Source organism: Ranitomeya imitator, chromosome 3 (assembly GCF_032444005.1).
Source record: "Ranitomeya imitator isolate aRanImi1 chromosome 3, aRanImi1.pri, whole genome shotgun sequence".
Taxonomy (NCBI): Eukaryota; Metazoa; Chordata; class Amphibia; order Anura; family Dendrobatidae; genus Ranitomeya; species Ranitomeya imitator.
In genome coordinates, this window is record NC_091284.1 from 477,821,961 (window position 1) to 477,840,517 (window position 18,557).

At 40.8% G+C, this 18,557-nt stretch overlaps 1 protein-coding gene across 1 annotated transcript in view; it reads right to left on the minus strand.

Moving 5' to 3' along the window:
• Positions 1-1,096: 1,096 nt before the first annotated feature.
• Positions 1,097-18,557, minus strand: part of RASA3 (RAS p21 protein activator 3) — a 278,927-nt gene continuing 261,466 nt past the window's right edge. Inside the window, exons 19-24 of the mRNA XM_069757531.1 lie at positions 17,025-17,131; positions 14,235-14,317; positions 11,208-11,416; positions 9,756-9,859; positions 5,798-5,981; positions 1,097-4,846 (exon numbers count right to left, since the gene is read on the minus strand). Coding sequence (XP_069613632.1) covers positions 4,771-4,846; positions 5,798-5,981; positions 9,756-9,859; positions 11,208-11,416; positions 14,235-14,317; positions 17,025-17,131 — 763 coding nt within the window. The 3' untranslated portion in view covers positions 1,097-4,770. The remainder of the gene's footprint in view (positions 4,847-5,797; positions 5,982-9,755; positions 9,860-11,207; positions 11,417-14,234; positions 14,318-17,024; positions 17,132-18,557) is intronic.

Consider the following 18,557-nt stretch of genomic DNA (forward strand, 5'->3'; position numbering starts at 1 on the left):
CACAAAAATTATTTTTTAGACCCCAGTTTTGTATTTTCCCAAGGGTAACAGGAGAAATTGGATCCCAAAAGTTGTTGTCCAATGTGTCCTGAGTACGCTGATACCCCATATGTTGGGGTAAACCCCTGTGTGGGCACACGGGTGAGCTCGGAAGGGAAGGAGCACTGTTTTACTTTACTTCAACGCAGAATTAGCTGGAATTGAGATCGGACGCCATGTCGCGTTTGGAGAGCCTCTGATGTGCCTAAACAGTGGAACCCCCCAATTATAACTGAAACCCTAATCCAAACACACCCCTAACCCTAATCTCAACGGTAACCCTAAACACACCCCTAACCCTAATCCCAACCCTATTCCCAAGCGTAAATGTAATCCAAACCCTAACTTTAGCCCCAACCTTAACCCTAACGTTAGCCCCAACCCTAACTGTAGCCTTAACCCTAGCCCCAACCCTAACCTTAGCCCTAACCCTAATGGGAAAATGGAAATAAATACATTTTTTAAAATTTTTCCCTAACTAAGGGGGTGATGAAGGGGGGTTTGATTTACTTTTATAGCGGGTTATTTAGCAGATTTTTATGATTGGCAGCCGTCACACACTGAAAGACGCTTTTTATTGCAAAAAATATTTTTTGTGTTACCACATTTTGAGAGCTATAATTTTTCCATATTTTGGTCCACAGAGTCATGTGAGGTCTTGTTTTTTGCGGGACGAGTTGTCGTTTTTATTGGTAACATTTTCGAGTATAGTATATATCAATATTAACTGTATGCTCCCTCTGTAGGTTTTACAAGTAATAACGAAAAGGCAAAAAAACATAAGCAGCAAGGTGGCTCAGTGGTTAGCACTGTAGCTGTGCAATGCTGGGATCCTGGGTTCAAATCCCACCAAGGGCAACATCTGCAAGGAGTTTGTATGTTCTCTCAATGTCTGCGTGGGTTTCCTCTGGGTTATCTGGTTTCCTCCCACACTCCAAAGACATATTGATAGGGCATCTAGATTGTGAGCCCTAATTGGGATATCTGTAAAGTACTGTGGAAATAACGGTGCTATGTAAGCGAATAAATAAATAACAAAAAAAATGATCAAAGACAATAACAATTATTTCCATTTAATAAAACAATTGTTTAATAAACAAGTAAAAACACAATGCAGTATCTACAACAAAGGCGATATATTACATATACGGTACATATTTTTAATTTATTTTCGCAGTAAAGACCTTTTCTTCCAGATTTCGAACTAATTTTTTTGCCAAGTCATTGCATACACACCATATACACAGATGTACACAGCTTGGCTTACAAAATACACTCTGGCTTTAAACAAAGGCAAAATTGTAAAATACAGAACTGACTAATACGTCTCCGTGTACGGCCCTAAATTAGAATGTACAGCAAGTGAATGACGACCATACAACACTATAAAATGGTATTTCGCTGCTTGCTATATAAGAGGGAGTGATAGTACCAAACAATGCTCAACACTAAACCAGTGCACCGATTCTATTCTGCCATACAACATACAGTTGCTGTCCACAACTAAAATTCTAGGATCTTCCTTTTGATGGGAGTAAAGGTAACACAAGAAATATTACGTTAGAATGTATGGACATAATTTTGTTTCAAAAGAGAATAAAGCTGGAGTGCTTGGCATTGAAGAGTATGAATACCTTATCTTAGGGGTCCTCTACCACAAGGGAACAGTGCAATAAAAAATGGTTCCCAGATTTAGGAAACAAACATAGATCCAGACAAAAAGAGCGCTGGCAAGTATGGTCATTGAACAGATTCTGCACCAAAGGTGGGTCCAGCACTCACACAGTATCTACTGGCAGATGCCAGAGAACAGAAGTGATGTGATATTATTGGGCTTGTATACTTGGATCTAAATTGTAGGTATAAAAGATGCTCTCAGTAGATGCATTCAGCAATGACCAATAGACGCACTCACAGTCCATTCATTTTTGGGGTCTGTATAATGCTACATCATGAGTGTGAAAAATGGTGGCAAAACTGGCAGCAGCACCAGAAGAGAAGCTATTATATATTAGTAACAAAAAGCCTATTAATTACATTTCACTATTGCTCTAACTTTTCATTTACAAAGATATGGCAAATTTTACATTTTGGGTGAAATATCTATTTATATATATATTATAATAATCTGAGCCATGGCTTATGCCAAATGACACATAATACTGATAAACAGGAACATAAAAAAGTCATGTTAGGTAGCTCTCACATAGTATAATGCCTTCATTTTCAGCTATTTTATGAGCAAAATCAATTAACTTTTAACTCCATAGTCACCAAACCTTCTAGTATGACTATATATCACACTGTTCTATAGGGGTTACTGTCCCACTTCATCAGTGAAACAAATACTATACAACATGGTCTAGTTCTTTACCACCACAGGAATAGCTTGAAATCGTATCTATAAATCTAGAGGAAAATACGTTTGCACGATTGAAAGCAGTGTAGAATAAAACATATGACACACAATAGATGAAGGCTAAGTAGAATACATAAAACAAGTCGCCAAGGATCTATTACTATGTTGCATTTGTAACTGGTTTTGAGTGTTTTAATGGCAAAGAGCCAACAAGACTGCCAAGGCACCCTGCTCGTCAAATGAGACACATCAGAGCTTGTCTGAAGAAGCATTCCTCCTCCCATCAAAGTTTGTATCCTTTTAGTATATTGCATTCATATTATATAGCACTGTGCACTTACAATTACTAATTTTTTTCCTTCTATCAAGTCAATTCTTCTCTTTACCAATAGGTCTATGACATTACATGATTAAAAACTGACTAGCTGAATCCTAAGCTCTATGTAGAAACAGGAGGTCAATTTTCTCTGCACAAGTCATGAGTCACTGCAAAAGTCACTGTTAGGTTGAGGAGGGAGCAGCTGGACCTGGATTTGATAAGGGAAATGATAAAATGCAGGGACAAGAGACTTCCCGTTTCTACCCAGAGCAGAGAAAAGAGAATAATTAACTGGGTAGAAGGGCAAAATGAGCAATTGTAAGTGCACAGTGCTGTATAATATGATGACTGCAATATATCAAGAGGATACAAACTTTGATGAGAGGAGGAATGTTTTTTTTTTTTTTTTACTAGGAATCCATTTCTCATCACTTTACAGGGAAGGCTTTGGTCCAAGACTTGTAGTGGTGGTGTTCTTGAAAGTGCACATCACTGTACGTCTAGCGGAATTATACAGGATAGTTTGCATTGCATGGCTCAAAAGTTGATGATCTATTCAAGTAGATGTTAAATATGTTTCTTGTTCTGCAGTTAGTACATGACAATCGTACTGACAGACATCAAGTAAAGATTCAAAAGGGACGGTGACAGGCACTTCAGTTACAGCATTAAGCCTATTACTATCACACTCTGGGATTCGAAGATCATTTCTGAGGACTGAGGACTATTATTTGGCAATGGTAGTGTAGTCATTTTGGATTAAAATACATGTAAGCAAAATGAATCAGAAGTAACAGATTTGGCAAACAGACAAAAAAAAACTGTAGAGAGAGAAGATCTTTGGTACAAAAAGTTAAGATGAGCATACCTAAAACATAAAATGGGGGGACAAGTGTCTAAAAGAAAATCAGCTTAAATAGTTCAAGTAAACTTGGGGAAAAAAAGGAGATTTTATTGCAAAAGTGAAGATTCTGATGCTTAATTTTACATTTTATGGCATCTTTATTCGTAGGATTCAGGTGTAGGTGAACTTCATCTCCACTACCTGGTACATGAGCGTCACAGTGTTACCAGGGATCTGTTACAACATATGTGGGAGAAAGCTGAAATTATCTGTCGTTTATGCCAAGATGGTCACTTAAGATATATTGCATCAGTGCTACCAGCCATTTGACTAATTTGTGTGCCATGATCCACTGAGCATATATATTTGTAGGCAAGGCCTATATAGGAAATATAAAACGGCAACCATAACACCAATACCTATGTATATATTCAGATTCAGAAACCAGGGAGGATACACCAATGGATAGCATTACTTCAGTGTTTCCATCTATAGGGGGAGATTGAAAACATGATGGCATCCAACTATACAATGAAATGATTGGTCCAGTGGGGCGGTGTTACAAGGGTTTTCTGTTCATTTTTAAATGCATGAAGACAAAGTGAAGAGTGAAGCATTGACTTCTGTATGAAGAACGTGGCTGAACAAGAATACCATAGATTACATTCATCACTACAGCACATCTGTCCTTTACTGGATCACTACTGAAGTATACTTCCTGTAAGTATACCATAAAGGTATTTCGATGAAATAACATTGACGTTAACAAATACTTCGTGGATGTATTGGCCAGTCAACTTATTTCCAAATTCCTAATATTCCTTGATGTCAGTGACGCTGACCTGAGTAGGAAGAAAGCGGAAAAAAACTGCAATTCAGAGTTGTCTTGTGACCTAAAATTAATGCTACTAAGTGTGAGAAGCTGTCCAAGGAATGCAAGTAGTATCAGAAACACAGGCAAAGGGCCCATAAGTGGCGCAGTCCTGGAGTTCTGGCATATGGTTATTACAAAAAAAAGTCCGATCATCCGTTTACAGATGAATAAAGTGCATTGCAACTCTTGTAACAGTCCACAAACACGAAAACTCAGCACATTTTGCTTTTTAAGTTCCACACGTTACCATGCTGGATCTCGTGAGGACATCTTTTTCCTATTTACATCTTAAGTCAAAAGGGTCATTTCCTTTCTGAAGTGCATTCCATACTAAGTCAAATGGAATGAGTGGACACCTCCGACTGCTGCCTGATGTAGGTCTGGAAACTCTTGTCTCCTATCGGATGTTCTCTAAAAGATCAAAAGAAAAGCCATTAGATACATTTCAAGTGCTGCATCTCAAGTCATGCACAACCCACATGAAAGGTAATCATGCAGGAACACTTCACAACTATGGCAAAACAGTATCATCTAGCAAGTAACCTGCTCTTACAACCCTTTAGGCGTAAACCAGAACTTTATTCCACTTTATTTAGGATAAACTAAAATACCAGATACAGACTACTGACAGATGTGGCACTGTTCCTGGAAACAAAAGGCAATGGTGGAATCTATGAACCTATAGTTCGCTGGAGTAAGATGCGGCAAATTTATTATTATTAAATGCAAGTCTCTTAATAAAACTATTGTATCTTTGCACGACTTGTGCGACACAAATTCTACATATTACGAAATCTTACTTACAATATAGTCAATTTTCCACCTTGTTAAAGGGCCTCGCCCATGGTTACTAAGCCCAAGTGTCACGGCCGTTTCTACAGGACAAATGTTTCAAAAGTGCACAAAAAAAATTCACTTTGACTCTTCGAGGTCAGTTTTCTAACTCAAGCTACAGTATATTAAAATGTGCTAGAATGGTTCGGCAACCAAAAGCACACTCTCCACTATCTGGAGCACACAGGCTAGCTGGGGTACACCTCCAGGCTTGTAAAGTAAAGTTAAAAACAAAAAAAAGACACAAGGCTCAAACTTGCTCCCTGTAATACTGAACTAGAGGAAGTTTACCCAAAATAAACAGTTGCCAATTGCCAGATGAAAAGGAAAAAAAATCCAAAAATACTTGGATGATACTATCACTTACTTTCAAAAAGCCGGACTCTAGTCAAAGTCAATAACAAAATATTGAGTGTATTATTCACCAAACTTATCAATGGCACTTAATTAAGATATTTAAATTTATTGTTGTAACTAATGAGGTTTTGCTGAAATTGTGGTGTTGTGAAGCATAAAACCTCTACTTACTGACTGCCATATTTTGTCTTCTTGAATTTATCCCTCTTGTATTGAGCATGCTCATCTTCTAATGTCTTGACGGCTTCTATGATGCTACATAGTGTTTTGTAGGTTTCACGAGGGTCATCAATAACAAAGCTGCTGTATTCTTCTTGTTCAGGACCATCGTACACGGACTTACTGCCACACGCCTCTAATAAGACAACACAAAAAAGGACCAATTACCACAGAACATTCACATCTACACTATAAAATTCCACTGTGTAATAGAGGAATACTCTCTAACAGGTGTGCACAACATGTTTTGGCCTGTGTGCCAAATTGTCAGATTGAACCAACTCCAAGGGCTGAAATAAAATTCGAGCATGTTCTCCCCGTGTGTGTGTGTTTCTTCCCACACTCCAAAGACACAGCGATTCCTTATGTAGGGGTGTGCACTCAGATATTACTGTCAAAGAATGAATAGAGCAGGGATCTTGCACTTCATTTTGTGATGGGTAAATAATTTCTCCATCCTGCTGATCAGTCACACAGATTGGACATGCTTCAGGATTTCCCGATTATACCAACATATGAGGTTAACTGCTAATCCTCTCCCCGATTTGGAAAATGCATGCAAGAAGCTACCAAAGTCAAGACTGTCTGTGACTAGGCGTTTGAGGACTGCAAAGAAGGGTACTGCAGGCCGCATGTGGCTATGAACTAGAAATTTCTGCTTTGGGTTTAAGATTTATACTTTTGTGATTTAAAGCAGATCTGTTACTAGATTTCAAAATATAAACTGTTAACTAGATCGTAAAAAGATTTAAAACCTGATGAAGTTAATGTACTCACTTTTAAAATCCATGCCATAATCTACTATATAATTGTCTAAGGTTCACTTCCGTCTTTCTGTCTGTCCTTCTGTCTGTCACGGATATTCATTGGTTGCGGCCTCTGTCTGTCATGGAATCCAAGTCGCTGATTGGTCTCGCCAGCTGCCTGTCATGGCTGCCGCGACCAATCAGCGACGGCCACAGTCCGATTAGTCCCTCCCCTGCAGTCAGCGCCCGGCGCCCGCTCCATAGTCCCCACAGTCACCGCTCACACATGGTTATTGCTAGCGGTAATGGACCGCGTTATGCCGCAGGTAACTAACTCCGTTACCGCCGCTATTAACCCTGTGAGACCAAGTTTTTACTATTGATGTTGCCTATGCAGCGTCAATAGTAAAAAGATCTAATATTAAAAATAATAATAATAAAAAAAAATCATTATATACTCACCTTTCGCGACGCTCCGGTGACCGCTCCATGCAAGCATCAGGTTCCGGTGCCATGGATGGTATGGGAGAAGGACCTGCCATGACGTCACGGTCATGTGACCGAACTACAAGGGGCCCTCGGAAGGTGAGTATATGTTTATTTTTTAACCTGTGACATACGTGGCTGGGCAATATACTACGTGGCTGGGCAATATACTACGTGGCTGTGAAATATACTACATGGCTCTGTGCTGTATACTACGTGACTGGGCAATATACTACGTGGCTGGGCAATATACTACGTGGCTGGGCAATATACTACGTGGCTGGGCAATATACTACGTGACTGGGCAATATACTACGTGGCTCTGTGCTGTATACTACGTGACTGGGCAATATACTACGTCGCTGGGCAATATACTACGTGGCTGGGCAATATACTACATGGCTCTGTGCTGTATACTACGTGACTGGGCAATATACTACGTCGCTGGGCAATATACTACGTGACTGGGCAGTATACTACGTGGTTGGGCAATATACTACGCGACTGGCAATATACTACGTGGTTGGGCAATATACTACGTGGCTGGGCAATATACTACATGGCTGGGAATATACTACGTGGCTGGGCAATATACTACGTGGCTGGGCAATATACTACGTGGCTGGGCAATATACTACGTGGCTGGGCAATATACTACGTGGCTGGGCAATATACTACATGGCTGGGCAATATACTACGTGGCTAGGCAATATACTACGTGGCTGGGCAATATACTACGTGGCTGGGCAATATACTACGTGGCTGGGCAATATACTACGTGGCTGGGCAATATACTACGTGGGCTGTGCAATATACTACGTGGGCTGTGCAATATACTACGTGGGCTGTGCAATATACTACGTGGACATGCACATTCTAGAATACCCGATGCGTTAGAATCGGGCCACCATCTAGTGGTTATATAATCAAGCTTAGCATTTTATAGGTCCAATTATATAGTAATCTCTGCTCTCCCAGCCCGTAACTTGCAGCTTTTTTTGAGCAGTGAGAGATCTCAGCACAGCAATAGAGACACTGAGCAGCGGTCAGTCAGGCTAAAAATCAAATTAAACTCTAAAAGAGGATTATTCTGACATGCATTTTCAAAGCAAATACAGTACCCTCATCAGGAATAAATGATGTATTTAGTAATGTGGTTTGTATTATGAAATTTGATGACAGTTCTTCCTTAAATTAAATATTCATTGCATAATAAAAACGTATGCAATGTAAAACATTTTTTCATGCCAATTCATTAAAGTATTGACGTCAGAAAGCGTAAACACCTTGAAAACTTGGACACTGTATAAAACTATATGATATTTGAGGTTTACATGTCATTTCCAGCCACCCACGCAATATGGACGTAACACGGAGTGGCTAATGCCTGCCCATCAAATTCATGTAATTTATGTGGCATAACCTATTCCAGTAATGTAATCCAGCCCCTCACTTATGTACTTTTTTATTTTATTTTTATTTTATTCTTTTGCAGCGGTGCACACCAGGCAAGAGATGCACCCAATTTAGAGGCGTGAGCCTTCTAATGAAGTTGGCAGGTATCCTGCTGCCAAGCTCATCATTAAGACTGCGGTGCACAATGCCAGCCTTAATGAATCAGCCCCACAGTTTTTACATTTCAAACTCTTCTCAAGATTTTAGCATGTTGCCAGTGAAGAGGAATATTTGCTATGTCGCTATATTGTCTTGCTACTACGTATTTTAACCTGATGGAATGAACAGAAGGTGAAGTCTTGACCTATGTTTGGTAGCCTTGGACATTCTTATTTGTGCCGAGAGGCTGCTTAAGGCTATGTGCCCATGCTGCGGATTCGTGTGCGGATTTTTACGCTCAGTTTTTGAAAAATCAGCAGGTAAAACGCACTGCGGATTTCCAGCGTTTTTTTGTGCGGATTTCACCTGCGTTTTACCACCTGCAGATTCCTATACAGGAACAGGTGTAAAACGCTTTGGAATTGGCACAAAGAATTGACATGCTGTGGAACATAAAACGCAGCATTTCCGCGTGGTATTTTCCACACCATGAGCATTGCGAATTTGGTTTTCCATAGGTTTACATGGTACTGTACAACACATGGAAAACTGCTACGAATCCGCAGCCAAATCCGCAACGTGTGCACAAAGCCTAATACAGCCTTGATCCAATACATCATTTCTCTCAAATTTTTTTAAGAAGCGAAATTAATTTCCAGTATGGAGGGAAACTGGTGTACCCAGTATCCCCAGCAGTCATGCGGAGAACATAACAGCATGGGGATTGTTGGCGTCAAACCTTGGCCTTAGCACTAAAGGCAGGAAGAATAACCACTAGCCCCAGTTCACTTTCAACATTTTTCCACTTTTCCAGTAATTACCCCACTATACAACAAAACGAAAAATCCCATCATGCTTCTTGCAGCGGCATGTACCTGGATACATCTAATTATAAGTCATATAGATTTATAGAAGCCATTTTTTCCAATAATTCACTGTAATTATATAATTTGCAAATATGAAATACTTAAATTCTAAAGTTATAAAATGATTACATACTAGGGCAATGGGAAACTATGGGGCTCATGCCTATATATTACCAATATTATTATCCCCCTACATCCGGTGTCTGTCCATCTCTCAAAGAAATTACATTTATAGGACTATAAAAAAGTCAATCCTACCTTGCATTTTCTCCATCTTGGACATATATATGTTAAATAAGGAGTAAATTCTTTCCGTTTCTCTATCCCCATCAATGACAAGCTGGATATTTGCTGGCAGGCCCCTGTAATCAGTACAAGATGACATAAAAACGTGCTTGCTCAGGATGTGTACATAAGCTACTGTTCTGTGTAAAGTGGTTTCATGACTTGGAATATTTGGTGATTGGTTTAAACAGCTTAAAATGAAAAAAAAAATGGTGCAAGTTTATCAATGCATTTTTTTGGACAGAATATTGTGTTAAAGGGTTTTCCTTGCACACAGAATATTAATGCATTTTAAAGCCCATCATAAATAGTGGAAGTTCATAATTCACTTGCTGTTAAAATCCTGTCGTGTTCCTGAGCTGTTACATGTGGTGATGTGACCTCTCGTCTCTGCATTTCCTGCCACAGTCTGTTCAAAGCACAGAGCAGAGATATTTCATGTCTGTGCTTTAAATGGCTGAGTCAGCAGCTCTGCATGGTGATGTCAATGGGGGCGTGGCTTGTGATCCTCAGTAAGTTTCAGACTGACAGGGTGTGTGTAGAAGGAGGGTGAGACAGCACAATGCAGGCTGCATACGTAACAACTAGTCTTATCGGCTTGCGAACTAAAAGGGGTTGTCTGTTCAAAACCATCAAGTCTGCAGTCACTATGTATGACTGCAGACTTATTAATCTCCCAGCGCACGCACTGTACGCTGCGGGATTCACCTGTTTCTGACCCGGGAACAAAGAGTATGTTATACATACCCCCGGCCAGTGGGTACGACCTCACTCTCCATACACTTATATTCAGTGAGGCAGACAGTGTGTGTACTGTAGGGATTCATAAGACTGCAGTCACACAGAGTGATTGCAGACTTATCGGTTTTGACTGGACAACCCCTTTAACACTAGGACTACTGGTATAGTCATTTTGACTACTTACTTGCAGTAGTTATAGTCAGGGTTCACGAGTCCAGTAGTCCTAGTGTTAACTAGAGGGGATGGTGTCTGTGTTCCAGAATGCTAGATTACACTATAATACATGAAACTGGTTTTGCCCACCATTACCGTTTTCCTGCAAATCGATAAGCTATTATTATTGTAGCGCCAATTACTCCGCTTTACATGTGAAAACGGGTATACATAATAAAAAACAAGTACAATAATCTGTAACAAAACGAGTCACCGACCGGCACAGGAGGAGAGAGGACCCTGCCCACAAGGGCTCACAGTCTACAAGGGATGGGTAAGAATACAGTAGGTGAGAGCAATCATTGGCAATGACAAGGACCCTGAGGTCTGAAACGTGTCTGCTTGCCTGATTCCCCCCCTCTCCCTCCATGGGATTATGACATTTATGCTGTTTCTTACTTTTAAGATTTCCACAATTTTCACCAATGGCAATAGGTAAAGGCAAACACAGAACCGACACATTTTTCTTACCCAGTACATGGACTGCAGCCAGAGGCATTCTCTGAGGTAGCCTTACAACACAGCCAGTGGCCATTCAGGAAGGCTGAAGGGTGGTAAACAGTGAGGCGTTTCTGGTTACATTGACTAACTTTGGTGAGGATGTCTATCCAGTCCATCGCTTCAACACAGTTATTTGCTTGAATATATAAGGTCCTCGAAGGCTGAATAACTTGAAACATCTAAAATGACAAAACAAACTGTTAAGGTACCTTCACATTGAGCAACTTTTGAACGATATCGCTAGCGATCCGTGATGTTGCAGCGTCCTGGATAGTGATATCGTTGTGTTTGACAGGCAGCAGCGATCAGGATCCTGCTGTGACATCGCTGGTCGGAGCTAGAAGGCCAGAACTTTATTTCGTTGCTGGATCACCCGCTGTCATCGCTGGATCGGCGTGTGTGACGTCGATCCAGCGATGTGTTCACTTGTAACCAGGGTAAACATCGGGTTACTAAGCGAGGGCCGCGCTTAGTAACCTGATATTTACCCTGGTTACCGTTGTAAATGTAAAAAAAAAAAAAACCACAACATACTCACATTCCGGTGTCTGTCACGTCCCGCGCCGTCAGCGGTGCTCTGCTTTACGGCCGGCCGGCGCTGACAGTCAGTGCGGGAAGGTGACGGCGGGGGACGTGACAGACATCGGAATGTGAGTATGTAGTGGTTTTTTTTTTGTTTTTTTTTACATTTACAATGGTAACCAGGGTAAACATCGGGTTACTAAGCGCGGCCCTGCGCTTAGTAACCCGATGTTTACCCTGGTTACCCGGGGACTTCGGCATCGTTGGTCGCTGAGAGCTGTCCAGCTCTCCAGTGACCACACAACGACTTACCAACGATCACGGCCAGGTCGTATCGCTGGTCGTGATCGTTGGTAAATCGTTTAGTGTAACGGTACCTTAAGTCGATTGAGGCTCACCCCTCTGCATCTTCCCTACCTGTCATTAGTCTCTGTGTATTTGAACAAAAATTACCAATTTTCTCATGCAGTGGCTACATAAAAACGTCACTGGTGTGTCAGTAATGCATTACATATCAAGGAGCCCAAGAGAAGAACTGATCTGTTCACTTCATGGTGTACATAATCAATACCATTTAGGACAAAGCTCTCTACACAGCTTATTGTAAGAAAGGAATCTAATTATAATAAATGCCCCTCCTCTGGTACACATTAGATAGCTGTCAGCCAAACTTTTGGAACTTTTGTTTGTCCAACAGTTATCTTCACCAACTTCCCCATACACGTTCAGCAGGGCAGAGCGCTCTTGTTTTTTCCATGAGAGAGCCACTCCTCTGGCAGCAGTTTATTTCCTAGAGAAGATCCGTCTCTTTCCCAACATGATCTATTGCGGGGTACTTTGGTGGCCTCCATACACAAATTGGCAGAGGGATTGACTGACTTTAATGTTTATGGGCCTTTACCTATTCAAACCCCATCCCGTTTTCACATTCCTTACCAGGCCAATTTTTTCAATTCTGATCAGTGTCTCCGTACGAGTTCGTAAATCTGGAAGATATCCCAGTGATTCGAAGATTGTTTTTATTTCGTGACATCATGTACTTTATATTAGTGATAAATTTAGGTCAATATGATTTTCTTTTCCTTATGAAAATATTGAAAATTGGAGAACAAACTTTTTTTTTATTTCACTGCTGATGGAGCTTTATGGCAGCTTGCTTTTTGCGGGACAAGATGGCGTTTGTTTTTTTTTTACAAGTTATGCTGTGATAAATATCGATCGCGGCACTTGGTGGAGGTGCGGGCACCTCCTCTGGCAGTGACAGCCAGGTCTCGGCTACTGTGCCATGCATGATAGCCATGACGTACACATACGTCAATGGTCAGGGAACCCCTATCTGACCATGACCCATGGGTATGTTAAAGGTCGTGAAGGGGTTAAAAGGTTTCTCAGAGAATTTGATCAAATAGCACCCAAGATATAATAAACTGCAACCAGTCCTAGTCACACGATAGGATAGGATGCAGACTGAAGAACTCCATCTCATAAGACTTGTTTCTCAACGGACAATAGAGCTGGATTCACACACACCTCAGTTGGGCAACGGCAGGGATAAGACATGTGAAGAAGTATATCTTTGCCTTGGTGATCACAATTAAGAAGTGAGGAGGATGAAGATGGAGATTACCCCAGCTTGTGCTCATTGACAGGAAAATGTATTTCTTATACATATCATAGCCCTGCCTCCAGCAGACTGGGGTATGTACAGTACAGCTTTTCAATCAGTTGAGACACAGGTCTTGGGAATGAATCTGGACAGGCTAAAGTTGGAATTACATCACGGGCATCATTTTATCACATTCTTGGAGAACCCTTTTAAGGTCTACATTGGGGACGTTTTTACTTAAAAGGAATATATAATTAGATTTTTTTTTCTTCTTGCAAACAAACTTTTTTCTATTTGTTATTAATTTATGACTTTACATTTTTTAGGCCATGTGCACATGTCAGGATTTCTTGCAGAAATTTCCTAAACAAAACCGGACATTTTCTGCAAGAAATCCGCATGCGGAGTTTTTACGTTTTTGTTTTTTTTTGCGTTTTTTGTGCGTTTGTTTTTGCGGATTTTTTGCATTTTTTCCAGAGGTTCTGGGTTGCAATAATATAGTGGGAAATCCGCAAAATTAATGAACATTTTACGTTTTTTTCCGCGATGCATTTTTTTTCACGGAAAAAAAACGCAACATATGCACAAAAATTGCGGAATGCATTATAAATGATGGGATGCATATGTATGCATATTTTAAGCGCTTTTATAGCGAAAAAACGTGAAAAAAAACGAGAAAAATCTGCAACGTGTGCACACAGCCTTAATGTTATATATTTACATCATTACGGCGGTAGCATATGGTCTACGTTTCTGTCCTAGCAATGAAACAGGTGAAAGGACAGAGAAACATCTCTTGAATTCATGAGTTAGATTTCATTTTATTAAGAAACATTATACTGATTACTTATTTATTACATTTGACTCACATTCTTCATTTTGAAGGACTCCTCTTCTACTCGTTCTACAGCTAAAATATTTTCAATTGGAATACTGCAAAGTGGGTGATCACCTGGAAGAAACATTTTTATCATTAAAACAGTACACCAGCACACACAACTTATTACCTAAATAAATTAACACTTAGGATTACCGAATATGTCTGAGGCCTCATTCAGACATCCGTGAATGACATACATATTCTGTGTTTTTCATGGATAGAACACGTCCCCATTATAGTCTATTTGGTACACAAGAAAAACCTGAGACATGTCTGTTTGTCTTTGATCTTATTCAAGGATCAAAAATTGTCCATACAAGTCTGTGGGTCCATGAAAAAATCACTGACCGCATACAGTGTTATCCATGTGTAAGCTATGTGCAGTCTGTTTTTAACGCTCGCGAAGCTGTGCAATTTAATTTTTTTCATAACAGAAAATCACGGAACAGAAATGAAAAAACAAACTCTGACCAAATAGTGATAACAACTGAATAAAAATCACAAAGAAAAATTGGACCTCTTTTTTGCATACCAGAAAAAAAAATCACGGATGTTTGAATGAGGCCTAACAATCTTTTGGGGACCTGATAAACGCCTTTGGGGAAAAATTAAGGGTTATGTAGTATATAGCTATACTGTGAATTGCCACCGAAAAACCCATGAATTGGTTATCTGAAAAAAATAAATAATTAAAAAAAAAAAAAATAAAATCTCAAATGTTCAGTAAAGTACAGTGTAGCAGAGCATACTAACGTTTGGAATTTTAAAAGGCTGACAAGATTGTTTTTCAACAACTTTCTGCTGAGTTTTTAGGCTAGGTTCAAATTGCGTTAGTGGGTGTCCGCTAACGGACTCCGTTACATGGCACAATTGTCGCAATTAACGCTATGTAACGGATCAGTTAGCGCACCCATTGACTGCAATGTGCTAACGGATCCCTAACGCATCGCAAACGTATGCCATTTTTGGCATGCGTCTGCGATGTGCCGTTAGTTTCGGAAGGACCTCGAACGCTGCTTGCAGCATTCAGGGTCCGTTCCTCGCTAGCGCAGAATGGGCATCTGCGCTAGCGGGATTGCCGAACGCAATCCCTTTTTGGACATTGCATTAGCGCAATCCGTTAGCGTATCCGCTAAACGGATTGCACTAACGCAATGTGAACCTAGCCTTATACCTTTTTGTGATGAGAACGAGTGTTACAAATGTGCACACATCTTATTCCAGGAATCTTATTCACTTTACTAAGAAATCTCTCAGAAGAAACAAAAAAAAGCAACAAAACCGCAGGTGTGTACAGACCCTGAGGGTATGTTCACACGTTCAGGATTTCCATCCTTTTTTTTTCCTGACTGTTTTTTAAAAAACTGCAGCTCTTGGCAGAAAACGCAGGTCCTTTTTTTGGTCCGTTTTTGATGCGTTTTTTGATGCGTTTTTTGATGCGTTTTTTTGATGCAGTTTTCTAGCCAGAGTCTGTGTGTTTTCTAGGAATTTTTTTAGGGTTAAAATGGCTGAAAATACCCTAACCCTACCCCTACCCCTAACCCTACCCCTAACCCTAACCCTACCCCTAACCCTACCCCTAACCCTACCCCTAACCCTAACCCTACCCCTAACCCTAACCCTACCCCTAACCCTACCCCTAACCCTACCCCTATTCTAACCTTAGTGAAAAAAAAAAAAAAAAATTCTTTATTTTTTTTATTGTCCCTACCTATGGGGGTGACAAAGGGGGGGGGGGGTGTCATTTACTATTTTTTTATTTTGATCACTGAGATAGGTTATATCTCAGTGATCAAAATGCACTTTGGAACGAATCTGCCGGCCGGCAGATTCGGCGGGCGCACTGCGCATGCGCCCGCCATTTTGCAAGATGGCGGCGCCCAGGGAGAAGACGGCCGGACGGACACCGGGACGCCGGGTGAGTATAAGGGGGGGAGATTAGGGCACGGGGGGGGCATCAGAGCACTGGGGGGGGGCATCGGAGCACTGGGGGGGGGCATCGGAGCACGGGGGGGCGGGATCGGAACACGGGGGGGGGCAGCCACACTCCGCCCACGCACTTCCGCCCGCTCCCCGCACTTCCTGCTGCAGCGGTTCTGCACATCAAATCGCAGTAAAACCCGCAGATATATTTTTGATCTGCGGGTTTTACTGCGGTTTGGACCTCACAATGGAGGTCTATGGGTGCAGAACCGCTGCGGCTCCGGAAAAAGAATTGACATGCTCCTTCTTTTTTCCGGGAGCTATTCAGCGCGTCTTTTTTTTAACAATTTCCGGACCATGTGCACAGTGTGTCCTGTTTTCCATAGGGTACAGTGTACTGTACCCTGCATGGAAAACAGCTGCGGAACCGCAGCGGCAAAACCGCCGCGGTTCCGCGGTAAAAAACGCACTGTGTGAACATGGCCTTACAATGATTGACAAGATACTGCAGTTCAAGTGTCTTTCATGCAGTATGACAGATTTTCATCCCATCAATGGAAACCCAGATAGATCACAACAGAGACTGACCAAGCAAACAATTAGGTAAAAAAAATAGGCGTCTAGAAGGCCTTAAGCACAGCCAGGTTTACACCAAAAGATGTGGGGAGCAAACACACTGAGGGTTTAAAAGGATTCTGTAAAAGTGAATAACAAGTGTCATTAAAAAATGCTTAAAATAAACAGAATTTAAAGAATCTAGATACAAGAACGTGAAAAGGGTTTAAAGTTAACCAGTAATACTTCAGGAAGCACATTTAAGGTTTCACTTCAAAAAAGAAATCTTCGCATGAGTTACCTTTGCCTTTCTGGTATGTAAACTCATGGTTAGTTAGTCGAAACCATCGCTTCTTGAAATTTTTCATACCAAAGCGCTTCCTCCCTTGAGCTCTTTTGATCATAAATCTATGTGAAGGTTACAAATATAAATCTTTTTAATACTAAGTACATCAACAGGTAAAAAGATAACATGAAATCATAAAACATACCATTACTCCATATATGCACATAACTATGGTAAATATATCAGAAGAAATAGCAAAGAGAAAATCTGAAAGCCTTAACATTTATATACCAGCAAATAGTGGAGCTTGGTATAAAAGGATTTTCCAGGATTTCTTAATGACTTAAAAATACTCCTAATGCTAAAAAGAAAACATATCACAATAAGTCGGTAAAAAGTAATTTGACATTCAGCACTCAATTGGACATTACCACGATTTAGCAAATAAAGTTCTTTTGCCTTGCCTAAATGAGTCACCATTTCCGTATTTTTTTTCCTTACACAAACAATCATCTGACCAATTTGCTTCCTAACAGATCAATATAATTTTAATTTGGTGTGTATAAAAGACCAATGTGGACGATAAAATGCTATTAGGCTGCGCTGCTAAATGGATATAAAAACCATTCAACTCATCTTGGTCCTAAAGATTCTTCATTACAGCAGCACATCCTGATATCAGCCAAACTGGTCAGCTATCCTGGAGATCATCCCCCAACCACCAGGTAGCATCAGCTGATATTTTCAGGTGTTCATAGAGGTTGTGCCTGCACACAACCTGCTCAGATGACCACCTTCCTTTTACTTTCTTTGTACCTACAGTACAGACCAACATTTTGGACACACCTTCTCATTTAAAGATTTTTCTGTATTTTCAGGACTATGAAAATTGTACATTTACACTGAAGGCATCAAAACTATGAATTAACACATGTGGAATTATATACTTAACAAAAAAGTGTGAAACAACTGAAGTTATATCTTGTAGGTTCTTCAAAGTAGCCACCTTTTGCTTTGATGACTTCTTTGCACACTCTTGGCATTCTCTTGATGGGCTTCAAGAGGTAGTCACCGGGAATGGTCTTCCAACAATCTTGAAGGAGTTCTCAGAGATGCTCAGCACTTGTTGGCCCTTTTGCCTTCATTCCAAGGTCCAGCTCACCCCAAACCATCTCGATTGGGTTCAGGTCTGGTGACTGTAGAGGCCAGGTCATCTGGCGCAGCACCCCATCACTCTACTTCTTGGTCAAATAGCCCTTACACAGCCTGGAGGTGTGTTTGGGGTCTTTGTCCTGTTGAAAAATAAATGATGGTCCAACTAAACGCAAAACGGATGAAATAGCATGCCGCTGCAAGATTCTGTGATAGCCATGCTGGTTCAGTATGCCTTAAATTTTGAATAAATCCCCAACTGTCACCAGCAAAGCACCCTCACACATCACACCTCCTCCTCCTTCATGCTTCATGGTGGGAACCAGGCATGTAGAGTCCTTCCGTTCACCTTTTCTGCGTCGCACAAAGACACGGTGGTTGGAACCAAAGGTCTCA